General features: G+C 36.9%; 1 protein-coding gene across 9 annotated transcripts in view; it reads left to right on the forward strand.

The window, feature by feature from the left end:
• Nucleotides 1-22,668, forward strand: part of NRG3 (neuregulin 3) — a 1,166,188-nt gene that overhangs the window by 1,008,770 nt on the left and 134,750 nt on the right. For 6 of the 9 annotated variants that reach the window (XM_070470944.1, XM_070470948.1, XM_070470945.1 and 3 more), the window contains exon 4: nucleotides 15,845-15,871. In XM_070470944.1, the coding sequence (XP_070327045.1) occupies nucleotides 15,845-15,871 (27 nt within the window). The remainder of the gene's footprint in view (nucleotides 1-15,844; nucleotides 15,872-22,668) is intronic. The other 3 variants (XM_070470946.1, XM_070470951.1, XM_070470952.1) reach the window with 1 other exon arrangement.

A 22,668-nucleotide genomic window follows, 5' to 3' on the forward strand; every position in this document is an offset into this window, starting at 1 on the left:
ACAGCCAGGTCCACCCTCAAGTCCTTGCCCTTCTAATCAGAAACCTTAGCGTCTGTTACAGCCTTTCCTACTTTGTCTGTCTTGTTATAATAAACTGGGACATACATGACAATGCTTTGACTTGTGACATCTCCTGACCCTGTCCATGATCTTCTCTGAGAGTAAGCAGAATACAAGGACCCACTGTTGAAACATGAGACAGTTACGTTTATTTTCTTTTCTTCTTTTTTTTTTTTCATTTATTTTTATTAGTTGGAGGCTAAATACTTTACAATATTGTAGTGGTTTTTGCCATACATTGACATGAATCAGCCATGGATTTACATGTGTTCCCCATCCTGAACGCCCCTCCCACCTCCCTCCCCATCCCATCCCTCTGGGTCATCCCAGTGTACCAGCCCTGAGCACTTGTCTCATGCATCCAACCTGGACTGGTGATCTGTTTCACACTTGATAATATATATATGTTTCAATGCTATTCTCTCAGATCATCCCACCCTTGCCTTCTCCCATAGAGTCCAAAAGTCTGTTCTATACATCTGTGTCTCTTTTTCTGTCTTGCATATAGGGTTATCATTACCATCTTTCTAAATTCCATATATATGTGTTAGTATACTGTAATGGTCTTTATCTTTCCTGCTTACTTCACTCTGTATAATGGGCTCCAATTTCATCCATCTCATTAGAACTGATTCAAATGTGTTCTTTTTAATGGCTGAGTAATATTCCATATGTGTATATGCACCATAGCTTTCTTATCCATTCATCTGCTGATGCGCATCTAGGTTGCTTCCATGTCCTGGCTATTATAAACAGTACTGTGATGAACATTGGGGTACACGTGTCTCTTTCAGATCTGATTTGTCTCTTTCAGACCTGATTTCCTCAGTGTGTATGCCCAGGAGTGGGATTTGCTGGGTCATATGGCAGTTCTATTTCCAGTTTTTTAAGGAATCTCCACACTGTTCTCCATAGTGGCTGTACTAGTTTGCATTCCCACCAATAGTGTAAGAGGGTTCCCTTTTCTCCACACCCTCCTCAGCATTTATTGCTTGTAGGCTTTTGGATAGCAGCCATTCTGACTCGCGTGTAGTGGTACCTTATTGTGGTTTTGATTTGCATTTCTCTGATAATGAGTGATGTTGAGCATATTTTCATGTGTTTGTTAGTCATCTGTATGTCTTCTTTGGAGAAATGTCTGTTTAGATCTTTGGCCCATTTTTTGATTGGGTCATTTATTTTTCTGGAATTGAGCTGCAGGAGTTGCTTGTATATTTTTGAGATTAATCCTTTGTCTGATGCTTTGTTTACCATTATTTTCTCCCATTTTGAAGGCTGTCTTTTCACCTTGCTTATAGTTTCTTTTGTTGTGCAAAAGCTTTTAAGGTTAATTAGGTCCCATTTGTTTATTTTTGCTTTTATTTTCAATATTCTGGGAGGTGGGTCATAGAGGATCCTGCTGTGATTTATGTCGGAGAGTGTTTTGCCTATGTTCTCCTCTAGGAGTTTTATAGTTTCTTGTCTTACATTTAGATCTTTAATCCATTTTGAGTTTATTTTTGTGTATGGTGTTAGAAAGTGTTCTGGTTTCATTCTTTTACAAGTGGTCGACCAGTTTTCCCAGCACCACTTGTTAAAGAGGTTGTCTTTTTTCCATTGTATAGTATTGCCTCCTTTGTCAAAGATAAGATGTCCATAGGTACGTGGATTTATCTCTGGACTTTCTATTTTGTTTCATTGATCTATATTTCTGTCTTTGTGCCAGTACCATACTCTCTTGATGACTGTTGCTTTGTAGTAGAGCGTGAAGTCAGGCAGGTTGATTCCTCCAGTTCCATTCTTCTTTCTCAAGATTGCTTTGGCTATTAGAGGTTTTTTGTATTTCCACACAAATTGTGAAATTATTTGTTCTAGTTCTGTGAAAAATACCGAGATCTTAACAGACCCATCACAAGCACGGAAATCAAAACTGTAATCAGAAATCTTCCAGCAAACAACAGCCCAGGACCAGATGGCTTCACAGCTGAATTCTACCAAAAATTTAGAGAAGAGCTAACACCCATCTTACTCAAAATGTTCCAGAAAATTGCAGAAGAAGGTAAACTTTCAAACTCATTCTATGAGGCCACCATCACCCTAATTCCAAAACCAGACAAAGATGCCACACAAAAAGAAAACTGCAGGCCAATATCACTGATGAACATAGATGCAAAAATCCTTAACAAAATTCTAGCAAACAGACTCCAATAACATATTAAAAAGATCATACATCATGATCAAGTGGGCTTTATAATGAAAGGATTCTTTAATATCTACAAATCAATCAATGTAATACACCACATTAACAAATTGAAAGATAAAAACCATATGATTATCTCAATAGATGCAGAAAAAGCCTTTGACAAAATTCAACATCCATTTATGATAAAAACTCTCCAGAAAGCAGGAATAGAAGGAATATACCTCAACATGATAAAAGCTATATATGGCAAACCCACAGCAAACATTATCCGCAGTGGTGAAAAATTGAAAGCATTTCCCCTAAAGTCAGGAAAAAGACAAGGGTGCCCATTCTCACCACTACTATTCAGCATAGTTTTTGAAGTTTTGGCTACAGCAATTAGAGCAGAAAAATAAATAAAAGGAATCCAGATAGGGAAAGAAGTAAAACACTCACTGTTTGAAGATGACATTATCCTCTACATAGAAAACCCTAAAGACTCTACCAGAAAATTACTAGAGCTAATCAATGAATATAGTAAAGTTGAAGAATATAAAATTAACACACAGAAATCCCTTGCATTCCTATACACTAACAATGAGAAAACAGAAAGAGAAAGTAAGGAAACAATACCATTCACCATTGCAACAAAAAGAATAAAATACTTAGGAGTATATCTACCTAAAGAAACAAAAGACCTATACATAGAAAACTATAAAACTCTGATGAAAGAAATCAAAGAGGACACAAATAGATGGAGAAACATACCTTGTTCATGGATTGGAAGAATCAATATTGTGAAAATGAGTATATTATCCAAAGCAATCTATAGATTCAATGCAATCCCTATCAAGCTACCAACGGTATTTTTCACAGAACTAGTCACATTTCTTCGCAGCAATTCTTGAAAATACTGAATGGTCAGTATGAGAATGATCAGTTCTGGTGTCAAGGGTCAGCAAATATTCAAGACCCAGCTTACTATCTTCATAAATACAATGTGGTCTTCTTAGTTGAGATGGGCTACCTCATCCTAAAGTGTCACCATTGAAAAGTCATTTGACATTGACTGAATGTGGAATCTGTACAGTGACAGATTTCAGTTCAGTGATCAAGATAAATCATTTATAAATGGATGTGTTTTGTAGTTGAGTGGCTAATTTCTTCCACACTTATATGGCATTTATTTCCCAGAGAGGATACTATCATAGATCACTACACATAGTACCTCACACCAAGGTGGTTGTTTATATCAAGTTGTGAAATACTGCCTGCTGAGCCACCACCAGAGCACTCTCGGCACACATATGAAGGCCTACATAGACATAGGCTTACATAGACAGTATTTTCATGTAACATATTTTTGTACATCCCATGGAACAAGGGCTTAAGTCGTCCCATTCAGAACTACTCTGTGATAGAATTACCTCATTCAGTTGCTTTTTATATAGGAGTAGTGCTGAAACCTATATTGATGTTGCATCATCCTTGTGCTGCATTGTTGGAGTTTCTCATAACAGGCTGCACGACAACTTGTCTCATCTTGTGTTCAGACTGGAATCAAGTCAAGGGTTGTTTTTATTTGTTTTTCTTCATTCTGCCCAGATGGATGGAACTGTTGGTAGCCCCCAGTTGTCTGTCTATCAACATATAAATCAGAAGCTTTGAGTTGCTCACACAAAAGGAATCATGGATACATTGGAAACATGTGGGCCCTGAATTTTCTGGAGCTTTTGACTTTGCAGCATATTGTTTGTCTTTCTGGTTACTTCCCTAGCCCTCAATTTTTTTTTAAATTTTTTAATTGGAGAATAATTGCTTTACAGTGTTGTATGGGTTTCTGCTATGCAACAACTATAAGTTGTTGAATCAGCTATAAGTTTACATATAGCCCTCACATCTTAAGCATGTTTCAGGCAGGTCTCACCAGAGCTGCTGGCATTTCTTAAGTATATTGCCAATGTGAAGATTATTTGGCACATATTTAGACACAACTCCCTATATCCCTTGCTATATGTACAAGCAAATAACTTCAATTAGGCCAGTCTCATTATGAAGAAAACTCCCTGAGAACCAATGGAAAGATGTTAATGGTTTGCCAGTTTGGTTCCTTGGAGAGAAGGACTTCCCCTCTACCTCACTAATATTGGGCACTTCATCAATAAACTAGGGGTAAGCAAGTAACTAAGTGGTGCTTCTGCAGTGCCTAAGGACACTTGAAAGCAATTTGTTCTCTTAAGTGAATTAAATAACTCCTCCCTGAACATCTTATTACCTGATGAGTTTGTAAAAATTAGCTTTTTCTTCATAGGGAGTGCATAAGTAAACCCTGAAAATGACTTGTGGCTGAAAGTCAAGCAGTTTAGGCTCAGTTGTGTTTCTGCTACTTACTAACCATGTGGTTTGGGGAAAGTTTGTTCACCTCTGTTCCTCGTGTTTAAAGTGAGGATCATGACAATCTTATCAGTTTCTGTGAGTTAATACTTAAAGTAGTTCTTGGCACATAGTAAATGACAGGAACTTAGCCACTATTGAATAATCAAAGGGTGCAATATTCCAAATTAACTGCAGTTTTTACATAGAAAAGTTTATCAAACTGTAAAAATGATGGGAATTTTACATTCTAATGCATGGCATAGGGAAGATCAAACTGTTGTTTTTTGTTTTTGTTTTTGTTTTTGCTTAAGCTATGTGCCTCATTTTTCATCCCACTGTCTGCACAGTTCTTGGCACAGGGATTGTTAAATGAATAAATTAATTATTAACTGATTATGTTCATGACATTCCTTTTGATGTTTTTGTGCAGGCCAAAATGACCTGGGTATTCCCAGGAAAGTGTATTGCTTTAAGAAATAGCCAGTGAAGGGGTATAAGAAATATGGTGGTTTATGTTCTGTGTATGTCTTAACTGACAAAATTAATTGCTTCAATAATAATCAGTGTTTATCATTATATTAAAAGAACAGAAATGTGTGTGTGGTGAGAGAGAAAAAGGGAAATTTTAAATAAGATGCAACTTTTTATATTTCAGTACTGTCAGTTTTCATGAGTATTATTATTTATTGATTATGCCAAAACCTTTGACTGTGTAGATTCCAAAAAACTGTGGAAAATTCTGAAAGAGATGGGAATACCAGACCACCTGACCTGCCTCTTGAGAAATCTGTATGCAGGTCAGGAAGCAACAGTTAGAACTGGACATGGAACAACAGACTGGTTCCAAATCAGGAAAGGAGTATGTCAAGGCTGTATGTTGTCACCCTGCTTATTTAACTTATATGCAGAGTATGTCATGAGAAACGCTGGGATGGATGAAGCACAAGCTAGGATCAAGATTTCTGGGAGAAATATCAATAACCTCAGATATGCAGATGACACCACCTTTATGGTAGAAATTGAAGAAGAACTTAAGAGCCTCTTGATGAAAGTGAAAGAAGAGAGTGAAAAAGTTGGCTTAAAGCTCAACATTCAGAAAACTAAGATCACAGCATCTGGTCCTGTCACTTCATGGAAAACAGTGGAAACAGTGACAGACTTTATTTTTAAGTGCTCCAAAATCACTGCAGATGGTGACTGCAGCCATGTAATTAAAAGACACTTGCTCCTTGGAAGAAAAGTTATGACCAACCTAGACAGCATGTTCAGAAGCAGAGACATTACTTAGCCAACAAAGGTCCGTCTAATCAAGGCTATGGCTTTTCCAGTAGTCAGGTATGGATGTGAGAGTTGGACTATAAAGAAAGCTGAGTGCTGAAGAATTGATGCTTTTGAACTGTGTGTTGGAGAAGATTCTTGAGAGCCCCTTAGTCTGCAAGGAGATCCAATCGATCCATCCTAAAAGAAATCAGTCCTGAATATTCATTGGAAGGACTGATGTTGAAGCTGAAATTCCCAATACTTTGTCCATCTGATGGGAAGAACTGACTCATTAGAAGACCCTGATGTGGAGAAAGATTGAAGGCAGGAGGAGAAGGGGACGACAGAGGATGAGATGGTTGGATGGTATCACCAACTTGATGGACATGAGTTTGAGTAACTTCCGGGAGTTGGTGATGGACAGGGAGGTTTGGCGTGCTGTCGTCCATGGGTTTTCAAAGAGTTGGACAAGACTGAGAGAGTGAACTGAACTGAATTGATTATAAAAAAGTAAACAATTACTCTATAAAATTGAAGAATATAATTCTCCCTTGCTTGACAGTTCTGAGAATTACAGTTCTAATAATTAGATGTAACAGTTCTGCTATGTTAAAAGTAGACTGATTTTCTTAAGACATCTACTTATACTGTTTTGTGTTTGAATAATTTAAAAGTTCTTTTTTCTGTTCCTTTTACTGGTTATGAATTCATTCTGATTTAAAGTATCTAGATTGCCCTCAAACTTATCAAACATGACACTCATTTCTTACTGCAATTTCTAGACTCATAAAACTTGAATCCCCATATCCCCTGTCATATACATAGACGGAACAGCCAAGGTTGTGGGAAGAATGAAGAGTGACGATTAGTTATACTTGCCAGCAGAACAGACTATAGCCAACCATTTATGAGCCATCTAATTCTGCTGGAAAGTTTTTGTTTTGTTTTGTTTTTAGTTGATCTATAGTTGATTTACAATGTTGTGTTAATTTCTGATATATAGCAAAGTGATTCAGTTATGGATATATATGCATATTCTTTTTCATATGCTTTTCCATTATAGTTTATTATAGGATTCCCAGGTGGCTCAGATGGTAGTTTATTATAGAACATTGAATATATAGTTCCCTGTGCTATACAGTAAGATCTTGTTGTTTATCTATTGTATATACAGAAGGTTGTATCTGCTAATCCAAAATCCCTACTTTATCCCTCCCTTTTCCTCTTTGGTAACCATAAATTTGTTTTCTATGCCTGTGAGTCTGTTTTTGTTTCATAAATAAGTTCATTTGTGGCCTATTTTAGGTTCCACATATAAGTGATATCATGCAGTATTCTTTCTCTTTCTGATTTCCTTTACTTAGTATGATAATCTCTAGGTTCATCCATGTTGCTTCAAATGACATTATTCTTTTTTATGGCTGAGTTATATTCCATTATACCACATCAATTTTATTTTATTTATTGTTTTAATTTTATCAGAGTATAGTTGACTTATAATGTGTTAGTTTTAGGAGTATATCAAAGTGACTCATTTATGTGTATAAATATATATATATATAAATATATATATATATACACATATTCTTTTTCAGATTCTTTTCTCATATAGGTTATCACAGAATATTGAGCAGAGTTACCTTTGGTATACAGTAAGTCCTGGCTGGTTATCTATCTTGTAAATTCTACTGGGAAGTTCCTGTTCAATCAGGCTAGGGCTAATAGCTGTTCTGGTTGTAGGCAGAAGTTTGTTTGTTTTTAACTTTTATTCTCATACAAGTTATTTCACCCATATCCCTAATTTGAAATACCACAATTCTAGTCTCTCTAGTGTCCTAAGTGCATATAATCATGAAGATTTTATTCACACAAGAATCCAAATGTGGTCCAGCCACCTTTTCTATAATCTCTATTTTTTCACAAAGCACATTTTCCTTCCCCAAGAGCAAGCTTATGGGTCCTTGGCCACTCAATCTTGTGCACAGTTTCTGGTTTTCCATGATAACAGTATCACAGAGAATTTCCAGAGCTTTTTCTCTGTGGGCTCCCACTGATTTGTGAATTACTTGCAGGGAAAAATCCTGTATTTTTATAAAAGTATGCTAGATATCTATCATAAACTATATTAAGCAGGTAAAAAAAAATACCATGGAAAGGAAGAAATGCATCTACTTTTTAAAAATCATTACAGTAGTTCTTTATATGAGATATTTCTCAGTTAAAATAGCTCTTAGTAACTAAAAATAAATAAATACATAAACTCTATATAGGCAGATTAATAGCTATGTAAAGTGCATCAGAGTTTACCAGGGCAAAGGAGGAGGAGAAAATTGGAAAATATTGCCTAATTGGTAGAGTTACCTTTTGAAACAATGGAAAAGTTTTGGAAATCTGTTGGTCATGCTTATACCACATTGAGAATGTAATTAATATCACTGAATTGTGCCCTTAAAATTTGTCAAAATAACAAATTTTATATATATTCTACCACAATAGAATTTTAAAGTGAGTCATTTGCAAAAGAAAGGCATGGAAATATTCAAGATAACTAAATGAATATTTTCTAAAAAGAAAATCTTTCCCAAATAGAGAAGTCGTAAGAGAGAGCACAGAAATTAGTCTTGGAAACAAATATGATTGTAGCAATATATTTTTTTCATTCATTCTTGTTTAAGAAACATACTACTACAACAGAAATAATCATTAGATAATGCAACAAATTAAAAAACTGAATAACTGAATTATTACAAGAAAGCTGCATTTAAATAAACATATCTCCAGAGTTGAAATGCTGTACGCATCAGAGCCCAATTCTCACTGTTGATCACAGACATTCAGTTCAGTCACTCAGTCATGTTTGACTCTTTGCCACCCCATGGACTGCAGTACGAGAGGGTACCCTGTCCATCACCAACTACTGGAGCTGACTCAAACTGATGTCCATTGAGTCGGTGATGCCACCAAACCATCTCAACCTTTGATGTCCACTTCTCCTCCCGCCTTCAATATTTCCCAGCAGCAGGGTCTTTTCCAATGAGTCAGTTCTTCATATCTGGTGGCCAAAATGACTTTCAGCTTCAGCATCAGTCCTTCCAATGAATATTCAGGACTGTTTGCTTTAGGATGGACTGGTTGAATCTCCTTGCAGTCCAAGGGACTCTCAAGAGTCTTTTCTGACACCACAGTTCAAAAGCATCAATTCGTTGGAGCTCAGCTTTCTTTATAGTCAAACTCTCACATCCATACATGACTACTGGAAAAACCATAGCTTTGACTAGATGGACCTTTATGGGCAAAGGTTTCTGCTTTTTAATATGCTGTCTAGGTTGGCCATAACTTTCCCTCAAAGGAATAAACCTCTTTTAATTTCATGTTTGAGTTCACCATCTGCAGTAATTTTGCAGCCCCCCAAAATAAAGTTTCTCACTGTTTCCATTGTTTCCCCATCAATTTGCCATGGAGTGATGGGACCAGATGCCAAGATTTTAGTTTTCTGAATGTTGAGTTTTAAGCCAACTTTTTCACTCTCCTCTTTCACTTTCATCAAGAGGTTCTTCAGTTCTTCACTTTTGGCCATAAGCGTGGTGTCATCTGCATATCTGAGGTTATTGCTCTTTCTCCTGGTGATCTTGTTACCAGCTTGTGTTTTATCCAGCCCAGCATTTCACATGATGTACTCAACATATAAGTTAAATAAACAGGGTGACAATATACAGCCTTGACATACTCCTTTCCCAGTTTGAAACCAGTTTCTTGTTCCATGTCCAGTTCTAACTGTTGTTTCCTGACCTGCATACAGGTTTCTCAAGAGGCAGGTCAGGTGGTCTGGTATTCCCCTCTCTTGAAGAATTTTCCACAGTTTGTTGTGATCCACAGAGTCAAAGGCTTTGGCATAGTCAATAAAGCAGAAATAGATGTTTTTCTGGAACTCTATTGTTTTTTCAATAATCCAGCATATGTTGGCAATTTGATCTCTGGTTCCTCTGCCTTTTAAAATCCAGCTTGAACATCTAGAGGTTCAAGGTTCACATACTGTTGAAGACGGCTTCTGGAATTTTGAGCATTACTTTGCTAGTGTGTGAGATGAGTTCATTTGTGCGGTAATTGGGACAGTCTTTGGCATTGCCTTTCTTAGGGATTGGAATGAAATCTCACCTTTGCCAGTCCTGTGGCCAAATACTGAGTTTTCAAATTTGCTGGCATATTGAGTGTAGCACTTTCACAGAATCATCTTTTAGGATTTGAAATAGCTCAACTGGAATTCCATCACTTTATTCCTAGTGCTGCTTCTTAAGGCACACTTGATTTCGTATTCCAGGATGTCTGGCTCTAGCTGAGTGACCACAGCATTGTGGTTATCTGGGTCATTAAGATCTTTTTGTATCGTTCTTCAATGTATTCTTGTCACCTCTTTATAATATCTTTTGCTTCTGTTAGGTCCATACATTTTCTGTCCTTTATTCAGCCCATCTTTGCATGAAATATTCCCTTGGTAGCTCTAATTTTCTTGAAGAGATCTCGTATTTCTCATTCTATTGTTTTCCTCTATTTCTTTGCATTGATCACTGAGGTAGGATTTCTTATCTCTCCTTGCTATTCTTTGGAACTCTGCATTCATATACTTATATCTTTCCTTTTCTCCTTTGTCTTTCGCTTCTCTTCTTCTCACAGCTATTTGTAAGGCCTCCTCAGACAACCATTTTGCCTTTTTGCATTTCTGTTTCTTGGGGATGGTCTTGATCACTGCCTCCTGTGAAATGTCATGAACCTCCATCCATAGTTCTTCCAGCACTTTGTCAATGAGATCTAATCCCTTGAATCTATTTGTCACTTCCACTGTATAATCGTAGAGATATGTTTTCGATCATGGCTGAATAGTCCAGTGGTTTTCCCTACTTTCTTCAACTTCAGTCTGAATTTGACAATAAGGTGTTCATGTTCTGAGCAAGAGTTAACTCCCTGTCTTGTTTTTGCTGACTTCGTAGAGCTTCTGCATCTTTGGCTGCAAAGAGTATAATCAATCTAATTTTAGTATTGACCATCTGGTGTTATCCATGTGTAGAGTGTTCTCTTATGTTGCTGGAAGAGGCTGTTTGCTATGACCAGTGCATTCTCTTGGCAAAACTCTATTAGCCTTTGCCCTACTTCATGTTGTACTTCAAGACCAAATTTGCCTGTTACTCCAGGTATCTGTTGACTACCTACTTTTGCATTACAGTCCCTTATAATGAAAAGGATATCTTTTTTGGATGTTAGTTTTAGAAGGTCTTGTAGGTCTTTGTAGAACCATTAAACTTCTTCAGCAGTACTGGTCAGGGCATAGACTTGGATTACTATGATACTGAATGGCTTGCCTTGGAAATGAACAGAGATCATTCTGTCTTTTTGAGACTGCATCCAGGTACTGAATTTCAGACTCTTTTGTTGATGATGTTGGCTACTCCATTTCTTCTAAGGGATTCTTCCCTACAGTAGTAGATATAATGGTCATCTGAGTTAAATTCACCCATTCCAGTCCATTTTAATTTGCTGATTCCTAAAATGTAGATGTTCACTCTTTCCATTCCGTTTGACCACTTCCAATTTGCATTGATTCATGGAACTAACATTCCAGGTGCCTATGCAATATTGTTCTTTACAGCATCGGAATTTACTTCCATCACTAGTCACACCCACAACTGGGTGTTGTTTTTGCTTTGGCTCCAGCTCTTCATTCTTTCTGGAGTTATTCTCCACTGCTCTACAGTAGCATATTGCACACCTACTGACCTGGGGAGTTCATCTTTCAGTGTCCTATCTTTTCTCCTTTTCATACTTATGTGGTTGAAATGGTGTGATGAACAGAAGAATATAAAACAGACGTGGATGCATCTGCCATTCATTTGGGATAGCAAGCACTGTCAAGTTTGTAACAGTCACAGGAATAAAGGGTCAGATAGACTGGATTTGTGCCCAAATCTTCCTCATGTTAAGATCTTTAGTCTCACTGGTGCAGTTTCCTCATCTAACAAATAAAGGGGAAAAAGATACAGCAGAATATATTTTTTTGTGAAGTGTGAAGAGTTCCTGGTTAAGGCCTGTCATGCATTTGTTCTTTCAATTCAGTTCAGTCACTCACTCACTCATGTCCATATCTTTGTGACCCCATTAACTGCAGCACACCAGGACTCCCTGTCCATCACCAACTCCCGGAGTTCACCCAGACTCATGTCCATTGAGTCGGTGATGCCATCCAACCATCTCATCCTCTATTGTCCCCTTCTCCTCCTGCCCTCAATCTTTCCAAGCATCAGGGTCTTTTCAAATAGGTCAGCTCCTTGCATCAGCTGGCCAAAGTACTGGAGTTTCAGCTTCAGCATCAGTCCTTCCAATGAACACACAGGACTGATCTCCTTTAAGATGGACTGGTTGGATCTCCTTGAAGTCCAAGGGACTCTCAAGTATCTTATCAAACACCACAGTTCAAAAGCATCAATTCTTCAGCACTCAGCTTTCTTTATAGTCCAACTCTCACATCCATACATGACTATTGGAAAAACCATAGCCTTGTCTAGACGGAACTTTGTTGACAAAGTAATGTCTCTGCTTTTTAGCATGCGATCTAGGTTGGTCATAACTTTCCTTCCAAGGAGTAAGAGTCTTTTAATTTCATGGTTGCAGTCACCATCTGCAATGATTTTGGAGGCCAGAAAAATAAAGTCTGACACTGTTTCCATTGTTTACCCATCTATTTGCCATGAAGTTATGGGACTGGGTGCCATGACCTTAGTTTATTGAATGTTGAGCTTTAAGCCAACTTTTTCACTCTCCTCCTTCACTTTGATCAAGAAGCTCTTTAGTTCTTCACTTTCTGCCATAAGGGTGGTGTCATCTGCATATCTGAGGTTATTAATATTTCTCCCAGCAATCTTGGTTCCAGCTTGTGCTTATTCCAGCCCAGCATTTTTCATGATGTACTCTGCATATAAGTTAAATAAGCAGGTTGACAATATACAACCTTGACATAGTCCTTATCCTATTTAGTACCAGTCTGTTGTTCCATGTCCAGTTCTAACTGTTGCTTCCTGACCTACATACAGGTTTCTCAAGAGGCAGGTCAGGTGGTCTGGTATTCCCATTTCTTTTAGAATTTTCCATAGTTTATTGTGATCCACAGAGTCAAAGGCTTTGGCATAGTCAATAAAGCAGAAATAGATGTTTTTCTAGAACTCTCTTGCTTTCTCAGTGATCCAGTGGATGTTGGCAATTTGATCTCTGTTTCCTCTGCCTTTTCTAAAACCAGCTTGAACATCTGGAATTTCATGGTTCATGTATTGCTAAAGCCTGGCTTGGAGAATTTTAAGCATTACTTTACAAGCATGTGAGATGAGTGCAATTGTGCGGTAGTTTGAGCATTCTTTGGCATTGCCTTTCTTTGGAATTGGAATGAAAACTGACCTTTTCCAGTCCTGTGGCCACTGCTGAGTTTTCCAAATTTGCTGGCATATTGAGTGTAGCACTCTCACAGCATCATCTTTTAGGATTTAAAATAGCTCAACTGGAATTTCAGCACCTCCACTAGCTTTGTTCGTAGTGATGCTTCTTATGGCCTGCTTGACTTCACATTCCAGGATGTCTGGCTCTAGGTGAGTGATCAAACCATCATGATTATCTGGGTTGTGATGATCTTTTTTGTACAGTTCCTCTGTGTTCTGCCACCTCTTAATATCTTCTGCTTCTGTTAAGTCCATAATATTTCTGTCCTTTATTGAGCCCATCTTTGCATGAAATGTTCCCTTGGTATTTCTGATTTTCTTGAAGAGATCTCTAGTCCTTCCCATTCTGTTGTTTTCCTCTATTTCTTTGCTGAGGTAGGCTTTCTTATCTCTCCTTCCTATTCTTTGGAACTCTGCATTCAAATGGGAATATCTTTCCTTTTCTCCTTTGCTTTTCACTTCTCTTCTTCTCACAGCTATTTGTAAGGTCTCCTCAGACAACCATTTTGCCTTTTGCATTTCTTTTCCATGGGGATGGTCTTGATTCCTGTCTCCTGTACAATGTCACGAACCTCCATCCATAGTTCCTCAGGCACTCTGTCTATCAGATCTAGTCCCTTAAATCTACTTCTCACTTCCCCTGTATAGTCATAAGGGATTTGATTTAGGTCGTACCTGAAGGGTTTAGTGGTTTTCTCCACTTTCTTCAATTTAAGTCTGAATTTGTCAATAAGGAACCTGATCTGAGCCACAGTCATCTCCCAGTCTTGTTTTTGCTGACTATATAGAGCTTCTCCATATTTGACTGCATAGAGTACAATCAGTCTGATTGCAGTGTTGGCCCTCTGGTGATGTCCATGTTTAGAGTCTTCTCTTGTGTTGTTGGAAGAGGGTGTTTGCTATGACCAGTGTGTTCTCTTGGGAAAACTGAACATCTACATTTTAGGAATCAGCGAACTAAAATGGACTGGAATGGGTGAATTTAACTCAGATGACCATTATATCTACTACTGTAGGGAAGAATCCCTTAGAAGAAATGGAGTAGCCAACATCATCAACAAAAGAGTCTGAAATTCAGTACCTGAATGCAGTCTCAAAAGGACAGAATGATCTCTGTTCATTTCCAAGGCAAGCCATTCAGTATCATAGTAATCCAAGTCTATGCCCTGACCAGTACTGCTGAAGAAACTTAATGGTTCTACAAAAACTAATATCCAAAATTCTATTAGCCTTTGCCCTGCTTCATTCTGTACTCCAAGGCCAAATGTGCTTGTTATTCCAGGTGTTTCTTGACTTCCTACTTTTGCATTCCAGTCCCCTATGATGAAAAGGATATCTTTTTTGGATGTTAGTTTTAGAAGGTTTTGTAGGTCTTCATAGAACCGTTCAACTACAGCTTCTTCAGCATTAATGATCAGGGCATAGACTTGGATTACTGTGATAGTGAATGGTTTGCCTTGGAAACGAACAGAGATTCTTTCGTTTTTGAGATTGCATTTAAGTACTGCATTTTGGACTCTTTTTTGACTACGATGGCTACTCCATTTCTTCTAAGGGATTTCTGCCCACAGTAGTAAATATAGTGGTCATCTGAGTTAAATTCATCCATTCCAGTCCATTTTAGTTCGCTGATTTCCTAGGATGTTGACGTTCACTCTTGCCATCTCCTGTTTGACCACTTCCAATTTGCCTTGATTCATGGACCTAACATTCCAGGTTCCTATGCAATATTGCTCTTTACATCATCAGACCTTGCTTCCATCACCACTCACATCCACAACTGGGTGTTGTTTTTGCTTTGGCTCCATCCCATCATTCTTTCTGGATGTTCTTTGCCTACCTATTATTAACATAGAAGTTCAAATTAGTTTAATGCTAACCGAGTGTTATTCTACATAAAATATGAATTCCAGAAGTAACTTTAGCTCCAGATATGCTTTGTATGAAGTTTTTTTTTCCACTTTCTTTCCTCCTTTCCTGTTATCTTCCTTTTTTCCCTCCCTCCCCCGCTTCCTTTGTTTCCTTTTTTATGGTCTAAATTTATACTTAGCATGCTGTTTTTGTTTAGTTCCTAAGTTACGTCTGATGCTTTTGCAATCCCATGGACTGTAGCCCACAAGGCTCCTCTGTCCATGGATTTTCCAGGCAAGAATACTGAAGTAGGTTGCTGTGTCCTCCTCCAGGATATCTTCCTGACTCAGGGATAGAACCCATGTCTCATACGTTAACAGGAGAATTCTTTACCACTGAACCATCAGGGAATAATACTTAACATACTCATTAATATTATTCCATCTCAATCCCAGACTGTTGAGAAATACCAATCAGTGTTCAAAGCACCCCTAATTGTGGACAAACTGTAAATTATCTTTTGCAAGCAAACATTGTTATAACTGAGACACAGTCTTTGCCTTGAAAGGTTAATCTGATAAGCATTGATTTCTGTGTGGAATTTTCTCTAACCTTATTCTCATTTTCTGTTTTCCTTCCTTATGTGCTGACTTTGGTGTAGCAGACCACTTGGGGATTGAATTCATGGGTAAGACTAAACAATTTTCTCCTTATATATCCGGAAAAGCTAAGTTTGATAATGTGTATACCGTTCTTCTTCCTCATCTGGTTATAATTGAAATGCCTCCCTATCAGATGCTATTAGTAGTAAAAAAATGTTTTTGTCAATTTTTCACTAAGTAATGGCTCAAAATGAATGACTTAACTACTTATTGAGAAAGCAATTTAATGTTAAGTGCTGTTTTGAAACCTGACAGAAGTTGGATTTGGTTTCTGGCTATGTTTGCTTTCTTAATTCTCAGTTTTCTTATCTGTAAATAGGTGTAGACTAGTTCCTATTTTATTACACACATATATTGCTTAACACAATATCTGTAAAATGGTATGCGCTCAACAAATGGTAGATAATAATGGTGATGGTTTAAAAATATCAGTTTTCATTACTTTCTGCTCTTTTTTCCCCCCCTTTTGCATGGTGAATAATTTGGATACATTTTGGTCAATCTTAATTCTGGAGTACAGGTTCTATTAATGTTTTCATCTACAAAGTTAAAATAATTATTTTGAAAATATTAGAATACCTCCCACAGTAATTATTTTCCATACTCATAGATAATTACATTAAGAATTGTACATAATTTTCTGAGCCTATATTATAATAATACGATTTAAAAACATATTCCATAGGGCTGATAAGCATCATGGTATTAGAATGGAAAGATACCTAGGAGTTAAAGTTAGTGATATTGAAGATCCAAATTTGAATCCAAATTTATAGTTTTTCCTTGATTCCATTTTCTTGAACTTTAGGTTTTTCTCTTATATAATATAGATATGAATGGTTGCTTCATACATTTTTGTTTATTGTGATAATACCTGTAAGTTCATGCATCCATTCATCCATTAATTCAGCAAATATGTATCAATTGCTCACTCTAAGCAAAGAAAAAATGCAAAATGCTACAGATAATATAATAAGTAAAAAATAGGTGATAAAAGCTGATTTGCTGGAACTTATAATCTAGGAACTTTTCAGATGATAATTAGGGAATAAAGCTGATAAATATAAAATTGAGGATTTCTAAGACCTATTTGAGGCAAAATAATATTAGTTCAGAATAGTGACAATATCCAGTCTGAATGGCCCTCATCAAAAAGTCTACAAACAATAAATGCTGGAAAGGGTGTGGAGGAAAAGAACCGCTCTTGCACTGTTGGTGGGAATGTAAATTGATACAGCCACTATGGAAGGCAGTAAGGAGATACCTTAAAAAACTAGGAATAAAACCACCATATGACCCAGCAATCCCACTCCTAAGCGTATACCCTGAGGAAACCAAAATTGAAAGAGACACATGTGTCCCATTGTTCATTTCAGCACTATTTACAATAGCTAGAACATGGAAGCAACCTAGATATTCATCAATAGATGAATGGTTAAAGAAGATGTGGTATACATACAGAATGGAATATTACTCAGCCATAAAAAGGAATGCATTCGAGTCAGCTCTAATGAGGTGGATGCACCTAGAACCTATTATACAGAGTGATGTGAGTCAGAAAAGAGAAAAATAAATACTATATTCTAACACATATATACAGAATCTAGAAAATAGTACTGAAGAATTTATTTTCAGGGCAGCAGTGGAGAAACACACGTAAAGAATAGATTTAAGGACATGGGGAGAGGGGAGGAGAGGATGAGATGTATGGAAAGAATAACATAGAAACTTACATTACCATATGTAAAATAGATAGCCAACAGGAATTTGCTGTGTGGCTCAGGAAACTCAAACAGGGGCTCTGTATCAACCTAGAGGGGTGGGATGGGGAGGGAAATGGGAGGGAGTTCAAAAGGGAAGGGATATATGTATACCTATGGTTGATTCATGTTGAGGTTTGACAGAAAACAGTAAAATTCTGTAAAGCAGTTTTTGTCCCATAAAAATTAAATTAATTAAAGAAAGAATAGTGTAATAATAGAAGATGTGAAAAATTGATAGATATTGGAAACATGGCAACAAATATTTGAAAGGAATTGATGTTGAAAGGTGATAAGGGTGATTATTAGGGATGACTACAAGATTTATAGTTTGCATGTTTAGATAAAATGTGGGTCAATTTGCTGAAAAATAAGACTAAAAGAACAGATTTATGGAGGATTTTTACTAGATTAGGTTTGAAAATTTTGAATTTAGGTAACTTTGTTGTGTCTGGTAGAAGATATTAGTAGCTATTTTTTTTAATAAGTTTTGGGAGTTAATTAGAAACTGGTGATTACATATTTGTATTAAAACTGATATTCCTGTTGTACAATATTACTTGTTAGTGCTTTATTGTCTAAGTGTTAGATCATAGAAAAAAAAGACACTTTAGTTTCTGCAGATTTGGGATTTTGCTAGATAGATGTGATGAAAGCTTATAAGGGCAATGAAAATCAAGAAAATATTGAAATAAACCATTGCAGACTATAAGATAGGTATGTAATGAAATGAGTAAGGAATGTATAATTTGAATGGAAATAGTGAGTAGTTACCATGTGTGTCCTCAAACAAATTGTTGGCATGAAGAGGCTGTAGTCATATGGACTAGGAATTACAGGAAATTGTGAATATGGTGATGTGGTAGAGTATAAATTTTTGAGAAAGATATGTGGTTTGTACTTTCCTTTTTTACTGATGATGATGGGCTATAGCAGCATGGAAGACAGTATCAGCAGTCATTTGAGGACAGCAAGTACTTAATACAATCAATAGAGAAATGTTTTCTATTATATGGTGATGATTGCTGTCTCAGAGAAGAGAGGCTCCAGTAGTTATATAGCAGAACGACTCTAGATATAAGAAACAAGGCCTGGTGCTGTGTGGGACTGGCATAGCATTAAACTCCACAGTCAGTGTGGCCATGGTTATAGTAAATTAAACTTGCTGCACCAATGATAATTATTTTTATTGAAAGAAACAGATGAGTCATTATCCTATTGAACTTTCCCTGAGGATTTTCAGTGGCACTGATACCTTACAATATAATGATTTGCTGTGGAATCAAGATATGTATTGTGAGGTCTGTTTTAAAACATTCAAAATCATTTAGTTACCAGTAGGCAAAACGAAGAAGCTATTGTCTCATTCATCTATGTGAATCTCCAGTCTAACTGGTATTATAATGAGTCTTACAAAAGCTGAAGTCAAAGCATAACTTTAAAGACAGGGTGCTCAGGGCTGGTCTACTGTGATGACCTGAGGGATGGGATGGGGAGGGACATGGGAGGGGGTTCAGGATGGGGAACACATGTACACCCATGGATGATTCATGTGAATGTATGGCAAAAACCACCACAATGTTGTAAAGTAATTAGCCTCCAATTAAAATAAACAAATTTTAAAAAAAAAAAAAAGACTTACAGGGAATGGATTCTCAATGTGCAAATATCTGACTCCAGCAGCTGAGTTTGCCTTGGAGGGAAGAGGTTGGCTAAAGGTAGAGTTAAAGCAAATACTTAGTATGCATATAGATAATGGCAAATAATGGGGTATTCTGAATGGTGAATAGGTTTACAGACTAAATGAATGAACTGTTTTCACTGACCTCACTAATTCTAGACACTATTCTCCCCCATAGATTCCTCTAACTGAATGTGTAATATTCTGTGCATTGTTTTGGGAATAAATATTGAGATTTAACTCATAATTTTAAAATCCACATGGGTAAAATTGTTCCATGGAAGATGATATCATCCTAATACTACGGCATCTCTAGGTATAAATTAAACTGATTAGCCAATCTATACTCTCTAGAAATTTAATTATGTCAGTTTATTGGTGTGCCTTTCAAATAATCAGTGCCTGTTCTGTGTTAATGAATTCCAGAATACCTTTGTTCTCAACTTTCATCATTCTTGCTTTGGGTAATGCAAATTTCATCTTTCCTTGGGTTGGAACATAGATCATAAGGCGATAATCTTTAAAAAATAAAAATAGGATTTGGCTGCACCAGATCTTAGTTGCAACACTTGGGCTCTTTGATCTTCACTGTGGCATGTAGGATCTTTACTTGTGGCAACAATTCTTTAGTTGTGGCATGTGGCATGATCTTACACATATATCATTTCCCCAGTTCTTTGTATTCCTAGTGGCCATGGCATATGTGCACTCAGTGATCAGACTCAAAACCTGAACACATCAAGTTCAACAAATTCTTATTTATAGCAGAGAACTGCAAATCATATGCTTCAAGAATTCTATTATTAGTTAATTATTATACATTTGTCACACTTACTATATGCTAAACGTATAAGATATGGAAAATGTAGATATATAATCCACACCCCTTAATGACCATAGACTCTGAAACAAAAAATAGGGAAAGCTACACATAATTGAGGTGACATCAGTTCAGTTCAGTTCAGTCGCTCAGTCGTGTCTGACTCTTTGTGACCCCATGAACCACAGCACACCAGGCCTCCCTGTCCATCACCAACTCCCAGAGTCCACCCAAACCCATGTCCATTGAGTCAGTGATGCCATCCAACCATCTCATCCTCTGTCATCCCCTTCTCCTCCTGACCTCAATCTTTCCCAGCATCAGGGTCTTTTCCAGTGAGTCAACTCTTCGCATGAGGTGGCCAAAATATTGGAGTTGCAGCTTCAAGATCAGTCCTTCCAATGAACACCCAGGACTGATCTCCTTTAGGATGGACTGGTTGGATCTCCTTGCAGTCCAAGGGACTCTCAAGAGTCTTCTCCAACACCACAGTTCAAAAGCATCAATTCTTCGGTGCTCAGCTTTCTTTATAGTCCAACTCTTATATCCATACATGACCACTGGAAAAACAATAGCCTTAACTAGATGGACCTTTGTTGGCAAAGTAATGTCTCTGCTTTTTAATATGCTATCTAGGTTGGTCATAACTTTCCTTCCAAGGAGTAAGCATCTTTTAATTTCATGGCTTCAATCACCATCTGCAGTGATTTTGGAGCCCAAAAAAATAAAGTCAGCCACTGTTTCCACTGTTTCCCCATCTATTTACCATGAAGTGATGGGACCAGAGGCCATGATCTTAGTTTTCTGAGTATTGAGCTTTAAGCCAACATTTTGATTCTCCTCTTTCACTTTCAAGAGGCTCTTTAGTTCTTCTTCACTTTCTGCCATAAGGGTTTTTTTTTGGTCATCTGCATATCTGAGGTTATTGATATTTCTCCCGGCAATCTTGATTCCAGCTTGTGCTTCCTCCAGCCCAGCTTATAAGTTAAATAAGCAGGGTGAAAATACACAGCCTTGACATACCACTTTTCCTATTTGGAACCAGTCTGTTGTTCCATGTCCAGTTCTAACTGTTGCTTCCTGACCTGCATACAGGTTTCTCAAGAGGCAGGTCAGGTGGTCTGGTATTCCTATCTCTTTCAGAATTTTCCACAGTTTAGTGTGAATGTAACAAGTGCTATTAAGATGCATAGGTGAAAAAAAATGCATAGGCAAAATACAATGAAAGAAAAATAATAAAAATAAAAGCCACTAAATGGACTTAGGAAATTTAGAAGCATCTTCCTGGGTATAAGGGGAAGGGGTACGAGGGAGGAATTCTAGCTGAGTACCAGCCCAAGTGGATAAACTGTATCAAGTGTTTCTCTGGTCCAAATCTATACTAGCTTCACTTTGCTTCTACTTAGTCAGAGCCTTTCTATTTAGGTCTCTGTATCTGGGTCTCTCAGCTCCCTAGTGTCACTACTTTAGAACTGAAAAGAGGACATTAACTTCAGTAAAAACACTTCACCAAAAAGTGTCTTGGATTGATTTATTAATTTTGAAGAATAATTATCCTACTGAATAAGCCATGCCAAACCTAATGTCCATAAAACTGTTAGCACTCAAAGGTATTTTTCTGTAAATATATTCATGAATTTTTCTAATGACGCGACTGGGATTAGAACAGTGCAAATTTCAACAAAGATATACCACTTTAGAATGTAGTATCAGTTTAAAAAATACAGTTAACTGACATAGTTAGGAAAGGAGTTTGAAGGTGTGTAAAAATGCAAAGTTGTTTGTAAAAAATTAAAAGACATAGTAAACTAATAATCAAAAATATTTCTTGAATTCATGATGTAACCTACTCATTCATGTATGCATGAGGGAGAATTTTATAATTTTAAAGTCAGATATTCAAACTTTTCCTCATAGCATGGATAGATTAGGAGATGTTATAGACAAAGTTTTTTGTAAGCAGAAGTGCGTGTTCGCTGTGCATCCAGTCATCCAGAGGAGACAGTTGGCCAAAGGGCATGTCAGACTGGTCAAGTTTGGAAGGTGCATCGATCATGAAGAGGGATTTCTTAACTGAGAAATATCTTGCTACTCTGTCAGGTGCTCTGTCATGGAGCATATCTAATTATAGCCATTTGAGCTATTTGTTACAGAGCCATGTCTCTGACAATACCCTGATGAATCTGATGTTCTAGGTGTAAAAAATGCTCATATAAAAGCAAGTGCAGTGCCATTTGCAAACGTATTGCCAAACCATAGGAAGAGCTAAATATTGTGTGGGAGATCTATTATGCAATTTTTTTATACTCATATGGAAAAATAAAATGAAGTCTGTCAGTTAAACATCTTATTTGTGCTTTAATATTGCAAATAGGATAGCATAATATATTTATGCAGTCTAAGTAAATGCTGGTATATATTTTTTAATCAAAAGATTTATAAAATTTGGGACAAGTAAAGTTTTTTTAAAGTATAATCTTTAAAAGATATTCTAAAATACTCCTACATTTTGAAGCTAAAATAAAAAGAAGGCAAAAGGAAGAAATACTGAGTTTTCCATAA

This window comes from Odocoileus virginianus, chromosome 7 (assembly GCF_023699985.2).
Source record: "Odocoileus virginianus isolate 20LAN1187 ecotype Illinois chromosome 7, Ovbor_1.2, whole genome shotgun sequence".
Lineage (NCBI taxonomy): Eukaryota > Metazoa > Chordata > Mammalia > Artiodactyla > Cervidae > Odocoileus > Odocoileus virginianus.